The sequence below is a fragment of the Hyaena hyaena genome, unplaced genomic scaffold (genome assembly GCF_003009895.1).
Source record: "Hyaena hyaena isolate Hyena2069 unplaced genomic scaffold, ASM300989v1 scaffold_42, whole genome shotgun sequence".
NCBI lineage: Eukaryota > Metazoa > Chordata > Mammalia > Carnivora > Hyaenidae > Hyaena > Hyaena hyaena.
This window is the reverse complement of record NW_024080674.1, coordinates 3018090-3043313: the sequence shown is the minus strand read 5'-3', so window position 1 is coordinate 3043313 and position 25224 is coordinate 3018090. Positions and strand designations below refer to the sequence as shown.

The following is a 25224-nucleotide window of genomic DNA, read 5'->3' as shown; positions in this document are numbered from 1 at the left end:
TCGACTTCAGCTCAAGTCATGATCTCACAGCTTGTGAGTTTGAGCCCCGCGTCGGGCTCTGTGCTGACAGCTCAGAGCCTGGAGCCTGCTTCGGATTCTGTGTCTTTCTCTCTCTCTCTCTCTCTCTCTCTCTCTCTCTCTGCCCCTCCCCGGCTTTCACTCTGTCTCGCTCTGTCTCTCTCAAAAATACATACTTAAAAAAAAAAAAGAATATTCTAGAAAGCACTGTCTAGACCAAGCAAAGGAGAGAAACCTAGAAATGACCAAACATCCACTGTCAGGATGGATGTGTGCGCTCTGTGACGGAACCCTACACAGCAGACAGAAAGAAAGGTTACAGCTACGGATGACAATGCATGAAGCTCAACACACTGGTGAGGGAAGAAGCAGGTTCCAGAAAACTCGGGAAAACTCCAGAATGATTCCACCTCTGTAATGAGCAGGCAAAACAAAGTGTACAGCTTGGAGAATCAAACGCGTGGTAACACTACCAAGAAAAGGAAGGGCCCAACACAGATTCGAGAACAACAGTTACCCTAAGGTGGGGGCCAAAGGGTTACATTCAAGTCACGAGCCCCATCCAGGCAGCTGAGCACCCCGGCTGTGAGCAGGGCAGGAAAGAGGCAGCTGGACCCCGGCGTCCTGACAGAGGAACACAGCACCCGTCATGAGACGGGCTCGCCGGAAACACCCAACTGAATCTGATCCAGCTCCTGGTCTCGCTCCTAACTGGCAGAAACCACTGAGGACGGAGCCACGCATCAAAGGCACTCGGGGCTTCGATCGGCGAACCCGGCCTACGAGCAAGCCACCTGGCTTCTCGAACGCAAAGAGAACAAAGGGGAGAAAGGACAGGGATCTGGGCGGAGGAAAGAAAGAGAAACACACATCAAACAACCACAGTGTACGGGCCCTGCCTTGGATCTGGAGTCAAACACGCTATGAAAAGAAAAAAGAAAAGAAAAAAGAAAAAAAAATTGGGCACTTATGAGGCAAGTGAAAATTTGAGCATTGGGCTTGATAGTAAAGAATTAGTCATGTTTAGCTGTGATAGTGAAAATCAGAGCAGAGTTTTTTTAAAGAGCCATCTTGTCGAGAATGGAAAGATTCTTGTCAATGGAAAGATTGGCAGATTAAGAAGATTTTACAGACGGAAGAGCAAAAAGGTAGTGCTTAGGTTCTTTTTCTTTAAACTTGAGGTTGGGACACAATAATTGTACTGTTATTTTTAGATCCTACGTGTATGTAATAAAAAGCAATTTGGTACTTGAAGGAAGGGAAAGAAAGAAGGAAGAGAGGGAGAGAGAGGAAGGGAAGAAAGGAGAGGGGAGTAGGGGAGAGCGGTAAGGAAGGGGGGGCAAGGGGGAAGGGAGGGGGAAAAGAAGGAAGGGAACGGAGACAAGGAAGAAGGAAGACAGATGAGCCCAATTCCCTGCGTGTCTCCAGCAGGGCAGCAATGACCCTTCGGGGACGGGAGGGGGGCCTGTGGCACACCCGGGGCAGGAGAATGTCATTTCCTCTGAAACACCTTCCCTACTTCCTTCGCCAGCTGGTCTCACCACCTGAAAGACACTTCTGTGCACGTATTATCCCCCCCTCCCCCCTTAGGCTGCAAGATCCCAGGACAGGGACCCCTCCCCCCCATTCACCCAGCACTTGCCAGCTCACCTGTCCGGTCACAGGTGTCGATGCCCAATGCTGGTGGCTGCCACGTCCTGTCCTAAGACACTGACACACACTGACCAATGTGTGTTCACGAGCCCCCACGCACAGGTGGCACTGTGATTCCCCTCTGCTGGTTCAGGGAACCCAGGCTGGGGGACAGCTGGGGGACCTGCTCGGAGTCACAGAGCCAGCAGGTGGCCAGCCAGGAGTTAAATGCAGGCGGGTGACGCCAGGGCACAAACCCGAAACCACTCTACCCTGTCCTGCTCGCCCGTGAACGTCGTTTTCATGGCAAAGACAGAGCTTTCTGTTGGGGGTTACGACGATCCGAGCTAACCCTGGAGGCCGAGGAGGACCTGATGGGGCCAGCGTCTTTCTCTCACCCGTACTAGCTCCGGGGCAGCTCCTTGGCACGCACGGTTGCGGGCACGCACCCCACGTGCACACACGAACTACGCTCGCCGTATTACAAACCACAGTTGAATCTGCTAAGCTGATACCCTCTGATTTGTTTTCGGCTCGGTACACAGGAGGCACTCAGCAGATGTGTTAAGTGCAGACAGACGCCGGGGCCAACAGCCTGGGCCAGGACGCCAAACTTTCCGAAGCAGAAGCGAAAGGTGCCAACGTCCGCGTGAAAGTGCCCCGTCCCATTCTCCTTAAGAGACCCTGGCATGAAGAGCCCCTCCCGGGAATTCGCAGCACCCACCGGGGGAGATTCGATCACCCGCTGACCTCAGCGGTTATTCCCACCTCAGTAAGACGGACTTTAGACAGATTGCTCTGCTTCTGTCCCTCTGCCAACATAGCCACACTGTAGGGGGGGACCCTGAAAGGCAAAGAACCCCCTCAGAGCAGCGAGTGCCTGGAGGCAAACTCTAATCTAGAGTTTAGGAGTTTAGGAAACCCTTTCCAGGGTGGTTCTGGCCACAGTCAAGTGCCAAGAGGCCATCTGGGGGTGAGCCCCGGGCCCTGGGCACCCAACAGCCAGAGCGGAGGTCCCGGTGAGTCAAGGGGTGGCAACTGCAGATGGGGCAGACGGCCATCCCTAGAATATTCTCTCTGATCAGACCAGGACGCCAGCCAGGGGGGGCGCCGGTCCCCATCTCTGGTCCGGGCCAGGGGCCAGCAGGAGAAGGGAGTTCCAGTTCCTGGCTGAGGCCTGAATTTCTCAGAAGCCTGGCAGCCTGGAGAACACAGGGCTGGTTTCTGTTTTCCGCCCCCAGAAACGCCTGGAACCACAGCGGGAGGGAGGCCCAGGAGGCCAGGGGAGGCGGGGGGGGGGGGGGGGGGGGGGGGGGGAGCGGGAGAGCCCTGGCAAGCCCCAGGATGCAAACCCTGGGCTGTTTACACAGGGAAGCCCGGGCCAGCTCGGATCCCCGCCGTGGGCATCCCCGGCCACCTCACTCCGGCCAGCCGGGCCCGGGGACACTATCTTCGGGAGGAACCGGGAGCTGGCAGGTGGCCCCGCAGCGGGAAGAGGGGCCCGCGTGCCAGCTGGGCCGGCCTCCCCGCGATGGAAGGGAGCAGATCGCGGGTCTCCCTGCAGAAGGAGCGCGCGGAGCCCTGCGCCAAGGACAACGGAATAACCGGGGAGCCGGAGGGCCGCGCCGAGGCTACCGCGCACACCCTCTCCGGGCAGCCTGCTCGGGTCTGCAGCCGTTTCCATGGCACTTGCTTTTGCTGTCACAACAACCGCGGGGACGGCCCAGCGCTGGGCAGCGCGGCTGGCGGGAGGCGAGAAATCGATTTTCTCGTGGGCCCCGTGGCCAGCACATTCTTGAAGGCCTGCCCCGGCCCGGTCTCCAGGCCCTGCCTCCGTCAAGTCCGAGGCCTGGAGAGCGTGGTGTCAGGAGGGGACCCGGGGACCCGCCGGAATCTCCCTGCGCCGTGCGGTCCCAGCGGGGCGTTCAAGGCCGAGTCCCTCGTGCTTCGGGAAACCCCAGGCTGTGTCAGGCCAGGCGACTGAGATGCCCCCTCGCTCGTCCCCAGTCCTGTTGCGAACTTGCCGGCGCTGACTTACGTTTACAGCGCTTCGTAAACATTCATCGCTTCTACGTTGCAGGCCTGTCTCTGGATGTAGAGGTTTACTCCTGTACTTCTACCCCCGCGCCCTACGGCTCTCAAACTATTTCTCAGGCCTTTTGAAGAGCTCACAGCTCAAGGTTCCAAAGCTGTCCTGATGAGGCCTGATTCTAGGATGGGGACCCAGGCTGTCGCACACATTTACGCGCTATCAAACCTGCTGGCAGGTGCCATTTGCATCCCTGAACTCCCCAAGAGAGAGCGGCTTTCCTTAAAAACAAACAAACAAAAAAAACCCCAAACAAACAAACAAAAAAACACATAGAGAAAGAACATCTACAAACGTACTTGCTGGCTGTGTGACCTTAGTCACCTAACCTCTCTGGGCCAAGAGTTTCCTCACCTCTAAAATGGGAATGATAACAGTATTTGCCTCCTGAGCTACTGTGGAGGTTAAATAAGTTAATACAGGAAAGGCTCAGAAAGCATACAATGAATGCCACCTAAGGATTAACTGCTATTATCACCGTTACAAATAAGTACTGTTGTTTTCAGATGAAAAGTTCTAAATCATTTAAAAGCCAGGCAGCCTATGATCTCTGTGTAGCTCTCAGACACTCATTCATTTCCACACGTCTTCGGTGCAGGGGGCTGGGTGAGGCTCTGAGTAAGCGGGGCAGGAGCAAATGTTGGCAAGGGCCTACTGTGTGCAAAGCCATGCTCGGGGCAGTTATGGGTGCAGACAAGTCAGGGATGTTAGTACTTCCCACCCAGAGACTTGGACTTGACCCAGCAAGAAAAACAATACGCAGAAACACCTAAGAGGTGTCTGCGGTAAACAGCGTCTGCCTGGGACCCTGTTGTGTCTCCAGGACTCAGAGGAAGAGAATCTACCCCCCTACCCCCCAACACACACACCCTCCACCAGCTGCAGAGAGAAGAGAGCTCGTCAGAGCCTTTAAGCACTGGTCAGACTCCAAAAGGCAATGGCATTCCAGGTGGAGGTTATGGTGTGGGCACAAGCTGAGAGGCAATAAAAGTCTCCACGAAGCTACGTGTCATCCTCCACTCGAAGCCAAGAGGGGCAGACAAGATGGACACATGCAACCAGATGGGCCCCCTAAGCAGAACTGAAAGCCCCTGGGGCGCCTGGGGGGGCTCAGTCAGTTAAGCATCCAACTTCAGCTCAGGTCATGATCTCAAGGTTCGTGGGTTCGAGCCCCGCGTCGGGCCCTGTGCTGACAGCTCAGAGCCTGGAACCTGCTTTGGATTCTGTGTCTCCCTCTCTCTCTGACCCTCCCCTGCTCACACTGTCACTCTCTCTTAGAAATAAATAAAACATTAAAAAAAGTAATAAAAAAATAAAACCCCATTTTTCATACAAGCCTCCAGGATCGTTTCTAAGACCTGATTGTATTCCTTTTTCTTTTCCTCTTTGTAATTTCCTTAAGTAACATGTGCACATAACAAGGAAGAAAAAAATTCCTAAATATAAAAATGCAAGCAGGAAGGGGTCCCCCCTGCATTCCCGCCCCAGCTGCTCGGGACCTGCTATGTGACTGTACGTGGTTAACAGGCGTTCAGGTTGCTTCTGGTCATCTGCGTACAGACAGGACTGCTACCCACACCCGCACCCTTCACTCAGGGGGGCGCGTCCAGCAGCCGGGCCAGGGGCCCTGAGATGAGCCTCACTGTGGTGTCTGAGTGGCTGACTTCGACCCGGAACTGGGGAAAGTGTAGTGAAGAAGGGCTGGAGGGGAGGATGCAGGCAAGCCTGGCTCTCAGATGAAGACGGTGACAGGGAAGATGACCCGCTGACACTCCCTGCCAGGCGCCCACCCTGTGACCGACCCTATCATATGCGTCAATCATTTAAACCTGAAGCACTGTAACTAGCCTGTTTACAAATGGGGACACTGAGCTCACAGGTGTTGAGTAACTGGCCCAAGGCCACGCCCCCACAGCCCCTGGGCAGCTGCACAGATAAGGGAGATAGGGACCAAGTAGGAAGGACATCTGTCTGATGGGGGGGGGTCCTACGTGGGGGGGTCCAGAAGGCGGTCAGATTGGCAGGTCTGCAGTGGAAGCCAATTTTCTGGAGTCTCATCAGACCAAGGGGGTGAAAAACCCAAGATAAATGCTCCGTGCTGCTGATGAAGTGCATCTAGATGACGCTCTCGTGTCATCGATGTGCAGGCGCCTCTCTCAGCTCCTCCTCTGGGCCTCTAGCTTTGTGACCTGAGACAGGCCGCTCCCTCACGCCTCCGCCCAGGCTCGCAGCTGTGGTTCGGAGATGCTAATTAGTCTCTGCCTCCCAAAGGTGCTCGTTAAGCGAGAGAGAATGTTGTCAACTATTTCCTGTATGTACCAGCCTCAAGAACGCACACCCCAACCTGCCACCAGGCTGAAGTTTCCCTTCCCTCCCAGAACCAGATCCCAGCCTCTCGCCGTGGGCTTTGGGGCCTGTGTGGTCAGGCTTGCTCTCAAAACCACCCTCTCAGCTCCCCTCCTGGCCGTGGCTGTCAGCTACACTACACCTGTCTCTTCCCCCACCCACACACACACACAGTCAGGCTTCCTCCCAGCTCTGAGCTGGCCCTTTGCACATGCTGTTCCGCCTGCCTGGAATTTCCTTCCACCACTTCCTCCGCTGGGTCTCAGGTCAAGGCCACTTCCTCAAGCAGGCTGTCCCTGACTGAAGTTCCTCCCTCCCCTACCATTACCTTGTTTATTGTATTCAGAGCACTTAGCCCCACTTGAAATGCTCATTATTTATTGGTTCATTAAAAAAAATTTTTTTGATGTTTATTTTTGAGAGACAGAGAGCAAGTGGGGGACAGGGAGAGAGAGGGAGACACAGAATCTGAAACAGGCTCCAGGCTCCGAGCTGTCAGCACAGAGCCCAACGCGGGGCTCAAACTCACAAACGATGAGATTGTGACCTGAGCTGAAGTCGGACACCCAACCGACTGAGCCACCCAAGCATCTCATTGGTTCAGTTTTGATTAACGTCTTCTCCCCTAGACACTGGCAGAAGAGGGGCCTTGTCCACTGGATTCAGTGCTGTGTCCCAGCACCTGGCACAGAGCCCAACACATTGTAGGGTGCCAGCGGGTATCCTTGCAAAGAATGAATGAATGGGCAACCAGCTGGCTAGAAGCAAACGAAGAAGGCCAATGCCCAAGCACGCAGTCTCCTGGCAGCTTCCTGAAGCAGCCCGCCCACCAGCCCGCCAAGGGAGGCTACACCCACCTTGCCAGCTCCCCTCCCCCATTTTTGAGGGGCCCTTGACAGTCTATAAAAGGCTTTTCACACATGCCTCACCCAAGACCACAAGCAAGGAGGAGGCAAAGCAGGCTCCAATCAGGCTTCTTTGAGGACAACTACTCATCGACACCTGGCCCTGAAGCCACTGTCCTGGGCATCCACCAGGACCTCCAGTGTGTATGGCGAGAATCTAGTTCCCAGTGGCTCTACACACCCGGAGAGATGTCAGGATTCTCCCATCTACAAATAACAGGCTTCTTCTGGAGCGGACCCCCACATACCAAAAGAAACCCCACACAGTTGGGTCAACATTCACCATAATAAGGGCACTGTTTTCACCAGAATCAGGCACTAAGTCCTTCAGACTGGTGGCTCTTAACTTGGGGCAACTCTCCAACCCCAGGGGTCATCTGGCAATACGCTGAGTGCAGTTTTGGCTGTCACAATCAGGGCAGGGCAGGTGGACTGCTGGGGTCGGGTGGGTGGAGGCCAGAGATGATGCTAAACCCCGGCAGTGCGCGGGGCAGCGCCCACCGCAGAGAATTGTCCTGCCCCAATGTCAGTGGTTTTGAGGCTAAGACACTTGATTTGGGCAAAAAGACAGGAAAGAAGTGTTTTGGGTTTCTTGGACTGACCCGGGGGAGGAGTGTTCCCTGATCTGGGAAGAATCAGCAGCTGGATACATCAGGCCTCTTTCCTCATTCTGTTTTAGATTTTCCCCAGAGCACCATGACCGTTGGACATTATAATACATATTCACTTAACTGTTTGCTTGGTTCCCCAGCTGGGAGGTAAGTTCCACAAAGATAGGTACTCCATCTGTTTCATGTACGACTGCGTCTGCAGGATTTAAAAAGCTCACTTGGGGGCGCGTGGGGGGCTCAGTGGGTTAAGCATCTGACTTCAGCTCAGGTCATGATCTCATGTTTCGTGAGTTCGAGCCCCGCATCCAGTTCTGCTGACAGCTCAGAGCCTGGAGGCTGCTTTGGATTCTGTGTCTCCCTCTCTCTCTGCTCCTCCCCTGCTCACGCGCTTGCTCTCTCTCTCTCTCTCTCTCTCTCTCTCTCTCAAAAACTCAAAAAGAAAATAAACGTTTACAAAAACTTTTTAAATAAAAAGCTCACTTGGCACATGGGAAGCATTCAATAAGTACTGTGGACTAGATGAAGAAACGCCTAAGAACGTTAAAGATTCCAAAATATTCAACTTCTTTTTGGAGCTATTACCATCACGCTTCACATGCAAAGACCCAAAATCTGCTCTCTCGTCGTCCAGAGTAACAGGTGTTATGACTGGGAAAGTGTAAATATTTAAAACTACATTTCCCAGGTTTCTTTGTAACTCAGCTTGGTCACATGACCAAGCTCTAACCATTGAGGTGCCAGATGAAGATGTGGGCCTTTTCCAGGTTATGCCCTTAAAGGGAAGGGGCATGCCTTTCCTCCTCCAAGACCCTACCCTAGACCCCACCCTCTCCCCCATCCAGGAGCCAAATTTGACCCTGCAGATGGGGGCACAGCCCTGAAAATGGGGGAATGATAAGACAGAAAGGGCCTCGTGTTGGCAGTTTGCGGCCAGTAGACCAGCCCCAGACTGCTTACACCTGTGCTGTTACATAAGCGAGCAAGCATCTATCCTGTTTAAGCTCCTGTTACTTTGGGTGCTGGTGACAGCGGTCCTGTGTCCCTGATCAATACATAACATTCTCTTTCCCAACTGTTCTGAAGTCACACCTCCAGACTCCTTAATGCTTTGAGGAGAACATCAGTGAGCCGGCACGCAAGAGCTGTTTTAGGATGTCGCCTTCACACATGCAGGGATTCTAACCCTTAGTCTATACGCAGGATTCTTCCCTCCCCGACACCTCAGACTAAGCACCCTACTGAGGCAGAGAAAGAAAGGAGAGGAAGTCATATTATTTAGATCCATCAAATGATGAGGACAAAAGGAAATACCAAAAAAAAAAAAAAAAGCCTATTAAAATCCTAAAACATCAATCGTGTTTAAATCTAGGAGTTCATAATGGCACAAAACCCTAATTGACTGCCACTGACAGATGGTAAGGAAACGAGCCATTATTTGAAAAAGTGGTAAATAAAGGGAAAGAATCATGCATTCATCTTTCTTTTCCTATATGAATTATACCATTGTTGATGAAGGGACGTCTCTCTTTATAGAAGTTTTCCAAACTACCAGAAGAGAAAGGGAAGACAGAATTAGAATAGAATATCACCATTTTGCAAGTACTGTGCACCGCCGAATTAACGGAGCGGGGCGCTGGCTCTCAACAATTATGAACATCACCAAAAGAGAGGCAAGCTGACTTCGTGCTTCCTGACAAAAGGGTCCACCACCACCTGCAAAGCAGTCTTGGCCAAAACAGGTGAACCGGAACCAATTAAGCCTCTAGAATTGACTGACAACTTACAGGAAATAGAGAAGACAAGAGAACATGGGAATATATATGGCCAAAAGCCACACAGTGAGAAATTTCACAGGATAAAAAACCTTTGGTTTTTAAACAAAGAAATGGCAAAATAATAATCGTAGCAATGATGATAATAATAATTAACAATAATAATAATAATAAAGACCAGTTCTAGAGGGGAACCTCTAGATTAAAGCTGACTTAGAGAAACCAAGGTATGGGCGAGGTCTGAATCCTGACTCAGACAATCTATAAAATAATGAAAACAGAGGGAAAAAAAAACCCTTTCATGATACATATGAGACAACAGGAAGTTTCAAATACTGGGTATTTCATGGTATTAAGGAATTTTCACTAAGTTTCCTGTGTGCTAACAGTATTACAAGTATTTTCAGAATTCTTTTCCTTTAGAGGCACACAGTGCGTATTTACACATGCGATGATAGGGTCCTGCTATCCAGGACTTTTGAGGTCTAGGATCTGCTCCAAAGCACTACTGTGCATTGCGCTCGGGTGGCTCAGTTGGTTAAGTGTCTGACTCCTGATTTCGGCTCAGGTCATGTTCCCAGGGTTCTGAGATCGAGCCCCACACACTGGGCTCTGTGCTAGGCATGGAGTCTGCTTGAAACTCTCTCCCTCCTTCCTCTGCTCCTCCCCCGCTTGTGTGCGCACGTACTCTGCTCTCTCTCAAATAATAAAAAAAAATGTACTAGTATGAAATAGGGGTGGGAGACGATGAGAGGTATGGGAGAAACCAGAGTAGCCGTGAGCCGCTAACAGCTGAAGCTGAGCGGCAGGTACCTGGGCCACTGCGCCACTCCGTACTTGCATACGTTCAAAACATTTCATAACGAAAAGTTTTTTTTTTTTTTAATCCTAACCCCCGGCTACAAAGAGGGACATGCAAGAAAGACAGAGGGAGCTAATACCTCTTAAGCCTCGCTATTCATCGTGGGGGGAGGGGGGGGAGGCAGTTAGCAGCCCCAGACGGGAGTGGCGCTTCCGGAAAAGAGGTCACAGACTCAAATGCTTAAACGGGTCCGGGAAGAAACACTGACTGAGTGACATGGGCCGCATGGGAGAGGATCAAAGGCACAACCATGATGGTAAAAACAACGGACACCCCGGCCGTCTTCAGGAGACCGGAGGGAAGGAAGGGGGCTGTGGACAAGGGCAAGCACGTGCTCTAACGGAGATGGGCCCTGCCCAAGGCCAGCCTTCACTTTGGCTCCAGGTAGCCACCACGCAGCATGTGGGGCCCTGGGCGGTTGAGGCTTGGCTTTTCCTAGGAAAGCCTGAAATCTGTATTTTTATGTGCAATCTCCTGGTTTTTAAGCATTGGCATCGAATCCGAATATTTTTTGAAACACTGTGCGGGCCAAACAAAATATCTGCAGGCTAAATGGAGCCCGTGGAACACCAGTTGGCCGCCCCTACCCCAAGTGCTGGAGCAGACCACAACTCGATCCATCTGTAAGAAATGGAAAGGGTGCATTAATCAACTTTGGGTCAATTCTTTTTTAGGCGTCCACTGAAGCCGAGGATTCAAAAGGCACCATCAACTTCCAGAAATCTATAAGAACCGGCTGCTGAACATTTCAAAGGCGTCGTCCACACAGTCTGCTTATGCAACAGAACCTCCACTCCGTCCAGAGTTTTGGAAACTAATAACCAGGGAGTGTCCTTTCAACTTTCCTAGGACGGTGGAACTAACGGGCTTCAGATGAACCCCATTTGCTGGTTTGCAGGATGCCTGGGACTTAGGTCCAAACCACTTGCAATAGACGATCTCATCATAAAATCAAGTCGGGGCGCTTCGCGCTCGTTGTAAAATGACCAGGAGGCGCTCCGCTTGGGTTGCCTGGCCCGGGATCTGATTTCATGGCAGTTTCAGCGCCACGACTGGTTGCTGAGGACCTGAACAGACTCCCTCCCTGACTCTCAGCCCTCCGTGTGCTTGTGACCTTGCCTGGCAAAAAGGCTCCTGACATCCTGGATGGGCAAAACAGGCCCCAGCCCTGCCTTTATAGGCAGTCCCAGCCTGACCAGATCCTCAGGTCAGTAACAAATTAAAGAGGTGTCAGGAATGCGGTGGAGAAGGGCCAGAGAAATGGTTTCATCATTCCCTGAGAACAAAGCCCCTCTTTTTTTCCAAAAGGGTGAAAAGTAAAAGAAATTGGCGCTAAAAGAAACTCAAATAGGCCCTGGGCAAGAAGAGAGTCCAGAACTATGCTTGAAGGCAACAAAAACAAGATACACCCACATGTCAACTCCCCAGAACAGAGTACAACCAGGGCTCTTTAAAAGATCTTTCCCCCCCAGAGAAAATAAAGCTTTATTATTTATCTGAAATGGGTTTACTGATGGGGGAGAAGGTAGAGAGGAGAGAGAACATTTTAGTATTAAAAGAGGATCTGCCTAATGCCCACGCATCTAGCTCAAAGCCTCCAGTAACTGAACTGCTTTACAAGTTCTAATTTTGGGGAGAGGAATGAACGAGGGCTAGAGCTAGGTATTTTTCTAATACAAAAGTCCTAAGTCCCCATCTTAGCTTAGGGCCTGGGATGAGTGAAGAGCCTCTGTGTTGTTCTGCTCACAGCAATCACCGCCTCGATGCATCATCCTGCAAGAAGCGAAGTCTGGGCATGCCCGGCGCACCGGCGAGGGAGGAAGTAAGCCTCCACACTGCTGCACTCTGTGCTGGTGAGCAGGAAAAGCAGAGAAAGGCTTTTCAAAGCAGGTCTGGGTGCCGTCCTACCCATAAATCTTGCTGAATTGATCCCCTTATTCCTGTGCAAGGACAGTCACTTGTTGCTGCAAGACTCTAACCTCACCTGGAGGTGGAAACGACATCAGCACGTGTGACTCATAATGGTTAAAAGTGCGGGTCTTGGTAGATGGCTGTGGGGCCCTGGGATGATGCCAATTCATGGCTCCCCTGGTCCTCTTTCCTGGCCCCCATCTGCTCTCTGTGGGTCAGATGCTGCCCTGGACACGGATTGAGTGCACAGCAAGTCCGAGGATGGACTTTCTTGTGGTTTGGTTGCTTTTGACCTCGAAGAGGCAAGAGCGCATTCCTCTGGAAACATCTGCGCCACAGAATTTCAGAAAGATGGCTGAGAATTTCTGGGTCCGGAGTCAGCTGGAAGGTGGCCCCTCACATTTCCATAGGCTAAGCTAGCAGCACAAAGTGCACAGCCCAGCACCGCCCCGACTACCTGCCTGGCTGTCCTAGTCTGCTCGGGCTGTGAGAACAAGAAAGCCATTGGTTGGTTTATAAACAGCAAATATTTATTTCTCACAGTTCTAGAGGTTGAGAAGTTCAAGATCAAGCACGACCAGATTCGGCACACTTCCTCATAGACAGGCGCCTTCCCCCACAAGCTCACGTGGCAGAAGGGAACTACAGAATTCCATGAGGTCTTTTAATAAGAGCACTGATGCCCGGGGCCCCTGGGTGGCTCAGTCGGTTAAGCGTCGGACTCTTGATTTTGGCTCAGGTCATGGTCTCACGGTTCATGAGCTCGAGCCCCTTATCAGGCTCTGTGCTGAGAGCGTGGAGCCTCCTTGGGATTCTCTCTCCCCCTCTCTCTGCCCTTCCCCTACTTGTGATCTCTCTTTCAAAAATAAATAAATGTAAAAAAAAGAGCACCAATCCCATTCAGGAGGCTCCACCCTCATGACCTAAGCACCTCCCGGGGTCACACCTCCTAATACCATCACCTTGGCAGTTAAGCTTCAACGTATCAATTCCGTGGGGACCTGAACATTCAGACCATAGCAATGGCCCAGGACTGGTGGTGATGGTGGTGGTGGTGGTGATGTTGATGGTGGTGATGGCGGTGATGGTGATGGTGGTGGTGGTAAAGTATTTTGATAACTACTGAGCATTATCATGCATATGAAGTCCTGGCCAAAGTGCTCTCCTCACAAGGAGGCTCCCTTTTCCATCCTTACAGTAACCCTCAGGATTGGGGCCATTACAGGAAGTTACCTGCCTGAGGTCAAAGAAGAGTGATCAGGCCAACAAGGTGGCCAGGCAGGAAAACCCCAGAAACCCTCCAGCCAAAGACCCCCAAATCAAGGCTGGACCCTCAGACCAGCCCTCCCATTCCCGAGAACCAGCCTCTGACATACCTCCCCCTACAGCGGGTGACAGATTCACAGCCCCCCATCCATGGGGGACCTGGGGGTCTATCTGCTACATTTTGTAGAAGGGAAGAGGAAACAGGAAGATGTACTTGCACCTGCTGTGACTACATAAAGAAACTCTACAACGTTCATTCCCAAGGAGGTGAAAATTAGTTCTTAGTGGAAAACCCTTACGTATGATAACAGTCAGTGGCACAAAGGGCCCCAGAGCATAACCAGATACACAGTGTCTCTGTGGACTGACATTTCATGCGGGTGCTGATAGGAAAGAACTGTAAAAAGATCCTGGCCGGGGAGGGTGCTGACCATGAAAGCAAGGTTGATAAAGGCTGTTCTAGAAGGTCGGAGAAGAGGCAGGGGAGAAATGGGAGCAAGACTCTGCTGGATGCATCTTTCCTTAGGCTTTCATCTTTTTAAGCATGTGAACATATTTCATACATAGAATACAAACATCTTTAAGTGAACTTTAAAACAGAATGCTGACCGCGGACCTCAAGCCAGAGCCTGGACTCCGTCGGCGCCCACTAGAGGCGGCCGTGTGAGTTAAACTTGGCTTTGGTCTTGGAATGGCACAGCCCCACTCTGCGACGGAAGCAGCAGATTCTCCAGCCTTCCGGGGCCTCTGGGCCGCCTGGCCAGGCAACCCCGCTGCCTGGTTTCCATCGGAAGAGAGGGTCCCTGTGTTTCACCCAGCCCTCCTGGGGCCAACGCGGTGGCCGGGCACACAGGCCACTCCCGGCAGCCCCAGGCCGGCCGTGGGCTTTGCACGCCTTTCCCAACAGGAGCTGCTTTGTCACAGGCTTGCCGTGGGCACTGGGCAGCCCCGGTCAAGATTCCTGGCCTGCTCAACAGAGCCCTGCCCGTCACGCTGGGCTCCTTTCTCCCTTCCTGCGCATCCCTCCGTCCATTCTTCCCTGGCCTGTTCCTCACGCACTACCGTGTCCGGCTTCCGGGTAGACAGCCTTTGAAAGGGACTCCTTTGGCCCCTCTGCCAAGAAGACAACTAGCAAAACTTGGGCCACTGGTCCATGCTCCACTGGGGGCGACAGCAAGGGGCCATGCTAACTGGCCTCTCCCGTGGTCCCTGGGTGGGAGGCGCCATCGCCTCAGCCAGACAAACATCCCCAGGTCTCCGGGAGGAAGCTTGGGAAGGGAGCCCTGAGCCCATGCCCCGTGGGGAGATAGGGCTTTAAGGGTCCTCATCTCCAAAGACCAAAATAGCCAATTTTTTACTCTCCTACACAGATATACTTTAAAAAATGTAAACCACATTCTATAAGAAGTCCACGAAGCTCATCAAGAAAAATAACAGTGAACATTTACTGAGAGTTACTTTGTACCAAGCAAGCATCTGTTCTGGGCACGTGATGTATATCCGCGCACTTCATTCTCTCTGCGCCCCTGGGAGGGAGGAGCTGGAGGGGGAGTGGGAGGGGGAGCGAGGATCATCTCCATTCCACAGAGAGGGAAACGGGAGACACCTGCCCAAGGTTCACAGGTAAGTGAGACTCAACGTCAGGGTCTGCTGTCTTCTGGAGTAACGCTGAGTAAACACTGACAACGGTGAATAAGGCAAAAGGGAAGATTAAAACAAGACCAAACACAGAAACCAGAAGGCAGGAGAGCAGGCCACTCATCGCGCCGCACTGTTTACAAGGTCGCGCTACAATTTTGGCTCCACGCTGCCTGCCAGCCCAAAGCACGCACTTCCATGGAGAATTCCACGTGGTGTGGTCAGCTCTTCCCAGTGTGCCCCGGGGGCTTTTCCCAGGGTGGTTGGGAAGCTATCTGCTGCCCCTTTAAGTCCACGGTGAGGCCAGCAGCGCTCATTCCACCCACCTCGCCATGTCTTTTAATTTTTTTTTAATTTATTTTTGAGAGACGAACACAGAATCCGAAGCAGGCTCCAGGCTCCAAGCTGTCAGCCCAGAGCCGGACACAGGGCTTGAACCCACAGACCACGAGATCGTGACCAGAGCCAAAGTCAGAGGCCCAACCAACCGAGCTGCCCAGCAACCCCACCCCCACCGGATGTCTTTCCCTGGGCGGGGAGGGAGCCGCCAGTTGGGGAAGTGAAAGTTGGGACCGGTCGGGCCCTGGGGTGGACAGAACATCTACACTATTTCTTTGCTGCCTGAAACCACAGATCAGTGCTTTCTCTCCTGCTTTTCCTGCTTGCTTTTTCACATAACTATGCTTGTCAAACAAACAAAAAAAGGCCCAAGTGGCCAAAATACAGGTAAGCCCGGAGAAGGCACAAGAAACGCGAAGGGCAGCAGAGCTAGCATGATCAGATTAGAGCTGTGGAGCGCCGGCCGGCAGTGGTGCGCCCTTCAAGAGTCTTCCGACCTCGGCAGGCAACTCCAAGTTCAGACCTGGACGCATCTCTGGGAGTCCGGGTGTCCGAACGAGAGGTACTGTTTTCGCGAGTGAGAGAACAGGTCCAAAAGGTTTGGGAGCTGCTCCCCAGCCAACCTGCTGTGCCCGGGTCTGCAGCCCTGATGCCCCGTAACCAGGCTCACCCGCTACACGCGGATCCCAGGAGACAGAAGACAGACTACACTTGAACACCGCGTGCGACACCCGCGGCCCTCTGTGGGCACGTACACTGGCGCAAGCGCTTAGGAGAGGTGTCTGGCGTGGGCGGCACTCCTGACCTCACGTGCGGGCGCCCAAAGAAGAATCAAAAGCATCCACAGAAGTTTTAGTCCTAAGGCTGGAACCCACCTAAATGTCCATCAACAGAAACACGGTGCCGGGACTACGGGGTATTCCCTCAACGGGATAATCCCCAGCGAGGCAACGGGTGTGCCCCACTACCCCCAACGGGATCTCTGGATCTCACTGGCCTGCGGCCGATGGACAAAAGCCAGACACCAAAGGGCAGCACCGCAGGACCTCTCTGTATATGAAAAGGCAAAACAAATCTCTGGGATTCGGGGCTGGGTAGGACACAGGAGGTGGAGGGGACATGGGGGGGGGGCGGCGCAGGGCGCTCTGGGACGCTAACATGATCCCACGCCATGCACTGTCCGGGTGGTGATCACATGGGTGGCCCAGCTGGTGAAATTCGAAGGACCTAACTGACCCCTGCACCTGCCTCCATCTCAACTGTTAAACACGCAGACAGATGCTCCAATCCATTCAAGGGATTTCAACACGTGATTCTTTTAAAGCAGTTCACGTGAGGAACAGAGAAGGAGATTCAGAAACAGACTACACAGACGTGAACGCACACCACCGGCCGGGCCCTCAGGCCACCGGCAGAGGCTCCAGTGTCACAGACACCGCGTCTTTTCTCCCCAAGACCTTTCCAGAATGGGATCAGGGGTCTCCTTGGAGTCCCGGGCCTCTCCCTGCCCCTCAGTCCTCTCGTCTGTGGCTGAATCTCGAGGCTGACGGTGCAGGCTCCCCACCCTGGAACCTGCGGTGAGATGGCCCGACCACCTGGGAGCCCCCAGGTTCTGCGGGGACTGTGTCATGGGCGGCACAGGGCAGGAGCCCTGTCTGTGCCTCTCTCCTCGCCTGGGCCCGCGCGGCACAAACCCTCCCCCCGCCTGCTGGAGCGAGGCGCCCCGGGCGAGCGAGGCGCAGCCGCCCTCCCTGCATTCCAGCCGACGGCAGGACAGAGCTCCTTGTGAACAACTCACGTTTTCACAATTCCAGGTACATTATAAAGGATCTGTCTGTGTGCAGGAGTGCAGTGCGAGAGGGAGGGATGAAAAGCAGCAACGCCAGGGAGCCAGGTGAGACGCCCAGATGAGCTACTCTGCATCATTCACGAAGGGTCAGGCAAAGATAACCACACGCGGGGCTGCCGGGGAGCACGGTCAAGGGGCGCGGTCAGCCTCAAAGATGATCTGTTTGCCTGTGGACCCAAGTCCGCGGGTGACCCCTTCCTTTTCTAACTGGAAGACGGCCCGGCCCCCCTTGACCCTCAAAGCACCGAACCCCAGCTCTCACCAGGTTTCCAAGGAAAGCGTCTCTGCCAAAGTCCCGAGGCAGATGCGAGGCACGTGGGAAATACTGGCGCTCACGCCGCTCCGGCTTCTGCAGTCAGGTGTGTATTTGGGGGGGAAGGTACCCTTCGAGTCACTGGCGATGAGGACAGAAAGGGAGCTTCCAAACCTAGGACGTCTCCCAACCAGACTAAAGAAATGACGCAGGGATTTCAATTTACCTGTCAGGAGTCAACGCAAAACCAACGGAGAAGTCTGAATCCCACATCCCCAAGGCCAGCAGTGGACTCCGGAATGATCTGCAGGAGGGGTCTGGATCTCAGCTAGTGAGGAGACCAAAGGGCACGCGGCTCCTGCTGGGAGCTGACACCAGGCACACCTGGCCACACGGGTGCTTTCACCCTGGAGGGCCGTGGGCTCCGCGGAGCCATTGGGACGATGCCGGTCACGCACTGAACATCTCAGAGCAGCCACCTTGCTGCCTCTTGGGAGCCGCCCAGGTCGCAATTATTCTCTTGCCCGTCACGCTCTGATCCCCACGCCAAGCCAAAGAATTCAGAAGTGTGAACACAGGCATACAGAATGGGGCAGTGCTGGGCTTCTGAACTCTGAAACTCCTTCATGTTATTTCCCCAGAATGCTGGGGTACGGGAGCTCCAGCCCCGCCATGCTGCACAACTCCAGACATTCCAGTCACAGAGAGTATGATAAAATGCAATAGGAACAGCATCCCCTGGGGCTGCACTCTCTTATGTGTAATTCTGGGAAGTACTATATTCCTCACCTTAGAAATGTATAGTGTCCACTAGTGCAGTAAAGGCTCTGAGAAGTCCTATAATAAACAAGCTTTAAAGAAATAACAACCTGGTTTGACAGATTTTTTTTTCCAACTTTTTAAGCCTCAGAACCCTCATTTCAGAGACTATCTGCTAAAATCCTATGGGACTGGGCTCATGCATAAAGTACTTAAGAAAAGGCTCCATCCGGAAAAGCAATTTCACGTCACTCAGCTCTCCGAGATACCCTTAGAGCTGACTCATGTTACTGAACCACCAAGAGCTCACTTTCACCATGACTTTGAACCCACTTGTGTTCAGAAAGGCACTTAGAGGGCCCTAAAGAGTCTCTGTTCTCAGTTGTTTTGTCTGTAACACGGGCTTCTGTGAAAGCAGGAAGCATCTGTATAGGTCTGAGGTCACGATGGACCCTCAAAGGTGAATCACGACCACCTGGATACTGATAGATTTCCCGAGAGCCAGGCCACGAACTGAACTTGCCATCTCTAACAGAGATCTTTCACGGTCTGTCCTGAACGCGAGGTGATGGACAGGTGGGAGGGGCCGGCACATTCCTAGCTCTGGGAGACTAAGCCAACACCAGACCCGGTGTCAGCTGGGGAAAGTCACCTGCGCCCGCCCAGGCATCATTTATTTATAAAGTGCCTCGTCCCTGACACATGCCCCAAGCCCATGCATGGAGAGAGGTCTGGTTACAGCTTTCAGTTGTCCCCTAGCGTTAGGCACTCTGCACGAACTGGACTGTCTACGTGATACACCCCTTTCAAATAAGCACCCGAATTTTATCTTAACCATTTGGGGTGTGAACTGTTCCAGGATAGATAGCACACGGGTCTCCCTTTTAAAACCCGAGCACAGTGACTCTAACTCAACCTGTGTTTGATTATTCAGGATTAGACAGATCAATTATTAACATAGCAATAGCCTGAGGTCAGCCTTGCCAGGCACGTGGGGCGGTCTGGCCTTACACTGAGTGGCCCTGGAAATCTTTGCTTGAGGTGTTTGGGGGAAGTTTTGGATCAACAGTTTTACTAGAGAGACGATGCAGAAACTATGAGAAGTCCCAGAACCAGATCTCCCAGATCGTCAAAACTCTGCATGAAGTAAAAGGCAGCAGTCTCTGAGTACACACCTGAGAATTCCTGCCAGAGAAGGGGCTGATACAGTAGCTGATTTTTATGATAACTGTTGGGGGCATGTTGAAGCTTTCTGCCGTATTTCCTACCGCTTGGCTGGGCTCCTGAGTGAGTTTTCCTACATAATTGAGGTTTCGGGGTAGATCTACTGCCTGTAAAATGGGCGGCTGGTACCGTGGGTGGCGGCCAGGGGTCTAGGTTTTCTTTCCACTAAGAAACTCACACCACCTGTTTGCTTCCCCTGGCCCCGCCCCTGGGGAGGCCCCGCCCACAGCCCCGCCCCCTCAGGCTTTCAGTGGCACCTGGCTGATGCCACACAACCAGCCCCTCCTCCCGGAGATCACAGACCACCGTCGTGTGCACCCCGCCACTCCTCTGTCAAGACTATGCCCCCCACACACTCGGGCACCTACAGACTCCCACAAAGTCTCTCTGCGCCTTTTCCTCTGGCCCAACCACCCCAGCAGCCCGCTCACCACAACGGAAGCCCACTGTTTCCCTCCTGTCAATGCGCGTCTCTGTTTCCCCGGCACATGGCTCAGCTCTGCCCAGAGCCTGCCCGCAAGCCCCCCATTCATGCTCCACTCTTCAGCGAGCCTGCTCCTTCCCTTTCTCCGCTCCCCTCCCCCAAATACACAAAAGAGGGCTATAAAGCAGGACCTTTTTTCCTCCACGGGAATAAAAGGTTAGCCTTCCTTCCTTTCTGTTTGTCTATTCTTGGTCTAAACTTGGCGATGGAGAGTGGAAGCGGTCAAAGTGCCCCAGTTCATGACCCAGGGGACGCTCCTTCGGCCAGAATTGCCCTCGTTTGCTCTTTCTGTTGCGGTAGTTGTAGGGAAACATCTAGAACTCTAAGCAGCCCCCCCCCCCCACCAGAAGTCCTGCTGGGAAAGGATTCCTGCACAGAGTCGAGTGAGGCCTTAAAGGTGATCTTATTATCCAACCCCCTTAAATGAAAGAGGGGGCCACAGAGGCCCAAGGGGGTGAAGGAAGACACCCGGACCACACAGTGAACTTGCAGGGGTCAGGGGTGCTCTGGGGGCCCGTCCTTATGGACAACGAGGAAAACAAGCATCTTACCGTCATCCAAGTAGGTCTGGTCCAAATTCTGCTCCTGCTTAATCGTCACTCCTGTGGGTAATACTTCCTTTTGGTCACTGACCGGGGGTCCGTTTTTGGCGGCTCTCTGGCTGGTGGCATTCTGCTGCTGAATGACCGTGGGGTAGGACCCTGGGCTCAGCCTCTGACCCTGACTGGTGGGGGGCGGGCCGGGCCTGGCGGCGCCGGGCACAAAATTCTCGCAGTACATGATGTGCTGGAATTCCTGTGGGCCGCCACAGCGCAGCTGCTGGCTGGTGGGCGAGTAGTGGATCACCGGCGAGGCCTGCTGGGTGGCCGCAGAGGAGTGGAGCAGGGGCGAGCTCTGGCCCTGGGAGCCGGCGTGCACCAGCACGGAGCGGTGGGCGTCCGCCAGGGACAGGGGCGCGGCCATGAGGGCCGGCTGCTGGTAGCCCAGCAGGCTGGGGCTCAGGCTCTTGCTCCGCTGGTACAGGACGGCCGCGGGGTTCTGCTGCTGGTAGCGGGCGTCGGGGGGCGAGAGCCCCGAGCGAAACTGCTGGCAGGGAGCCATGGTGGCCACGAGACAGGAGGGGGACTCAGCCACCATCGGGTGCTGCGGGTAGTAAGGCTGGCTCCCCAGGGCCCCGTGGGCGGGGCTGCAGATCAAGGTGGGGTCATACTCATCGGTGGGCTCCGTCTTAATGGCCGGGACTAGAGGAGAGAAGCACACGGGGCGCACCCTTCTTAGCCACGGGGGTGCAGCGAGGCTCAACGGGCTTTGGCTGGGAGCACCGCCTTGGGAGTCCAAGGAGGCAGGGGCAGACCCTTGGGCTCCGTCATTTATTACCCTTGGACAAGAGCCTCCCTGTGTAATTGTCTTAAGTCAGAGATCCTGCCCTGCTCGACGGTCGCGAGCCGTAGGCCTTTCCAAGAGTGGAAAGGCCTTTCCAAGGTTGGTGGGCCTCAGCCCTGGGATGGCTACGGGCTTTACCCCAGGGGAGAGTTCGGAGAGGAAGGCTGAACATCCCACCCCTCCTCCACGCTCTCCAGAAGCTCACCCCTCCCTTCCCTGCTTGTTGCCCCTGGAAATGTTTACCACCTGACACACTCTGTATATTTCATGCACTCACTCATTATCTGAACCACCCCCCCACTTCAGGCTGTCAGCTCCCCAAACAGAGGACTTTTTTGTGGTCTCCTTTGTTCAGGGCTGTGCCCCTAGCCCCTAAAACAATGCCTTGCACTCCACTGACACTCAGATATTTTCTAGAAACAGGAATGACCGAACGGTGGGGTGGTTCATCCCCTCAGTTCTGTAGCATTCGGGGGGAAAGGAAACCTGCTGGCCAGAGCCTCAGTTTCCCCATCCGTTACAGTAACAAGCGTACCTATCCCCGTGAGGTTGTGGGGAAGATTCAACGAGATGCGTGGAAAGTACTTAGCACAGCGGCTGGTATACAGTAAGTGCTCAATGCTTGCTGTTGTTGCTATTATCTCACCACCATTGGTGTTGCGGCAATTACGATCCCTCTCCCCCTCCCCCTCCCTGGGGCAGGGTCACGGGAACCTGTGCTTCCCCAGAGCCCTTTACTAAAGCATTTCCAGCCCCAGGAGTCGAGGACCGAGCTTCCTCCCTGGATGGAAAGAGACAGTGACAGGACTGGAATCGAGTGGGGGGACCCGCCAGGTGCCAGGGACCAGGGCCGCACGCGGTTCGGGAGCCAGAGCGAAGGGCAGCGCTCGCACCAACCGGGAGTCGTTTCCCAGGGTGCCCTTCAGGCCCTGGCTGACACCGGGGGACGGACCTCTCGGACAGGCGGGTGCCTGTGCCGGGCCCAGGAAGGCCTCCTGGCCACACCGCACGAGGCCGGAAGGCCACAGACACACGGGAAAACCTCTCCGCTAAAAGGGATCACTGAGCTACAATCCAGCACCTCCCCGGAGAGCCTCCCCCCACGCTCCCCCGCGGGCCACTGCCACTGACGGCACGGCAGTCCTGGGTGGTGCGACGGCCAGAGGGGCCACGGACACCTCTGGACACGCTCCACCAAAGCCAAGCGCCACCAAGCCCGGGCTGCGAGGACAGCCCCCTGGGTCTGATGCCTCCAGTAGCGCGGAGGCTCCGCGTGACACCTGCCGCGGGGTGGAAACCGTACCCTGGGTGACAGTCTCAGATCACAGGCTCCCCAACTCGGAAAGGTGGCTAATAGGCCTAGGGCAGCCTTGGGAAGCTTGCTGGCCCTTTCTGCGGCCCTGGTTAGAATCGGCCGTGTCGATTATATGGTCGACATGACCCACTCTCTGAATCTCCTTTGGTCAATATTACCTTTTCTCCGAATCCCCCGTTTGAACATGAGCTCCAACGAGGGTAGGAATTTTTACGTTTGGTTCACGACTGTGTCTTCAAGCCAAGAAGAGCACGGGGCACTCAGCTATTTTCTGAATGAACGCGAACAGCCCTTCTCACTCTTCTTCTGGCGGTAGCGCTTTGTGGGGCCGAGACACCCTGCGCGGCTGTCGACCCAGGAATTCCACGTGGCCACGGGTGACCACCCACTGCCACGATTCTGCAGGTTTCCAGTCACATCCGCTTACCCAATCATGATCCACTCTAAGATGTCATTTGCAGGCGACAAGCGCCTCTCCACTACTCTGCCCTCCCGAAGAAGCACATGAACAATAATTATCTGTTGAAATCATTCCTATCAGCTCACTTGCTGCGCACTGTGCTAAGCACTTTACGTGCACTTGATTTCTGTGACTCTTGTAAGGAAAGTCCCATTTGACAGATGAGGAAATGGAGGCTCAGAGAGATTGAGCCACCGGCCCAAGGTCAACCAGCTGAAAGCAGACCTCCCCGTGTCCTCACTGCATGTGTGTGCTGCCTTTCAACACCAAGGGGCCTTCAGAGAAGATTCCTTACCTGGGTGGTAGGTAAAGTGCTGAGGCTGACTCCGTTTTCTTTTCCCATTGATGACGTAGAAGTTGACCTTCACCGATGTGCGGATGTGCTTGTTTCGATATTCAGGGATCTCAACAAAAAGCATGTTCTGGAAGGAAGGAGCTACCGTTAACTTAGCTACAACAGTGTCTAAATTCCTACACAAGGACTCAAGCACACCAAGCCAGACCATCTTAAAGGAGTCAAGACACAGGTAAAATACTACTTAAGGGGAACTTGACTTTCTCGCCGCAGCAAAGAAAGGTTGCCACTGAGTCTATCAAAGTATATTATGATGTCACAGTTACACATCAGAGGGTCTGGTGCTCAATAAATTGTTTGATTTATTTGTCAACTCAATACCTACCGAGCGCCTGTTAGGTCCAAAGCTCTGGGGCATTGGTGAAGGAGGGAAAAAGGAAAGAAAGAGCAGAGGGAGGGGGGAGGGGAGCATGAAAGGGCACTCGGGCACCGTGACCGTGTGCTTACAGGCTGGCTCTTGTCTTTATCCACCGTGGCTCCCATCTCCCAAATCTGCTGCCCATCTGGAAAAATTGTAAAAAGACACACTTTGAAGGAGCTATTAGAAACCAAAGTGTTTTTGACGTTCTATAAATAACAAGTGCCTTTTATTTTTTTTTTAATATAGTTTATTGTCAAGTCGATTTCCATATAACACCCAGTGCTCATCCCCACAAGTGCCCTCCTCCGTGCCCATCACCCACTTTCCCCTCCCCCCCACCCCCATCAGCCCTCAGTTTGTTCTCAGTATTTAAGAGTCTCTTATGGTTTGCCTCCCTCCCTCTCCCCAATGATTTTTTTCTCCTTCTTCTCCCTCATGGTCCTCTGTTAAGTTTCTCCTGATCCACATATGAGTGAAAAAATATGGTATCTGTCCTTCTCTGCCTGACTTATTTCACTCAGCATAACACCCTCGAGTCCCATCCACGTTGCTACACATGCCCAGATTTCATTCAGAAACCAAAGATTTAAGACCACAACTCATCACCTTATATTTGTCTTGATTTAACATGTTATATCGTTTCAGCAAGGTACATGTGTTTTTGTATCATGTCTGTCTATTTGAACATAAATGTCTTTTATTTACATGTATGTCTATTTCTTTTTCCAAATGGAATGCATGTGGACAGAAAACTGGGCACCAGTAGAAAACAAGGAAAATAATGGAAATTGCCCATCATCCCACTGCCGTTCCTTTCCAGTGTTTCAATGTATCTTTCTTTAAAAAAAAAAAAAAAAAGGTAGTATTGTTCTATGTTATACTTTACTCCAAGCTTTGTTCAACCAAAGATCATTTCCAAAACGTCCTGTGTGAGCCAAGACTGTCACAGGAGCCCCATTACAGACACTGGCTGCCCCAGACATGCCTTCTTGATCGTCTGAGAACACAGGTGGCTTGCATGTTCTCTCTCAAACAATGTCCTGGCTTGAGAATCCTTGGACCGGGTGGACAGGAGCCCTCCCCCCTCTGACTTTTCAGTCAACAGCCTGCATTTCAACATGACTCATTACCATAATTGATGAGAGGTTTTGCTCAGGAGCGAGCTCTCCTTCCCTGGAGAAGAACACTAGCTCCCCAGTTTGGGACCAACAACTTGGGCCAAACAAAACTCTGCATTTGCAAATAACGGATTTCTTTTTCTGACCACCTACATGGGCCATTGGGCAGTTTTCGGCTGAAACAAATCATTTCCACAAGTGTTTCCAGGGTGTTTTGTGGAACGCTGGCTCTGAAGGATGGTAAATGGGTTTGTGAGGACGAGAAACAAATTCT

The 25224-nt window shown here is 53.2% G+C and overlaps 1 protein-coding gene across 3 annotated transcripts in view; it reads right to left on the bottom strand.

Moving 5' to 3' along the window:
• NFATC2 (nuclear factor of activated T cells 2) overlaps nt 1–25224 on the bottom strand; it is a 138384-nt gene that overhangs the window by 18546 nt on the left and 94614 nt on the right. For all 3 annotated transcript variants that reach the window (XM_039230007.1, XM_039230009.1, XM_039230008.1), the window contains exons 7-9: nt 23919–23974; nt 23412–23538; nt 20510–21199 (exon numbers count right to left, since the gene is read on the bottom strand). In XM_039230007.1, coding sequence (XP_039085938.1) covers nt 20510–21199; nt 23412–23538; nt 23919–23974 — 873 coding nt within the window. The remainder of the gene's footprint in view (nt 1–20509; nt 21200–23411; nt 23539–23918; nt 23975–25224) is intronic.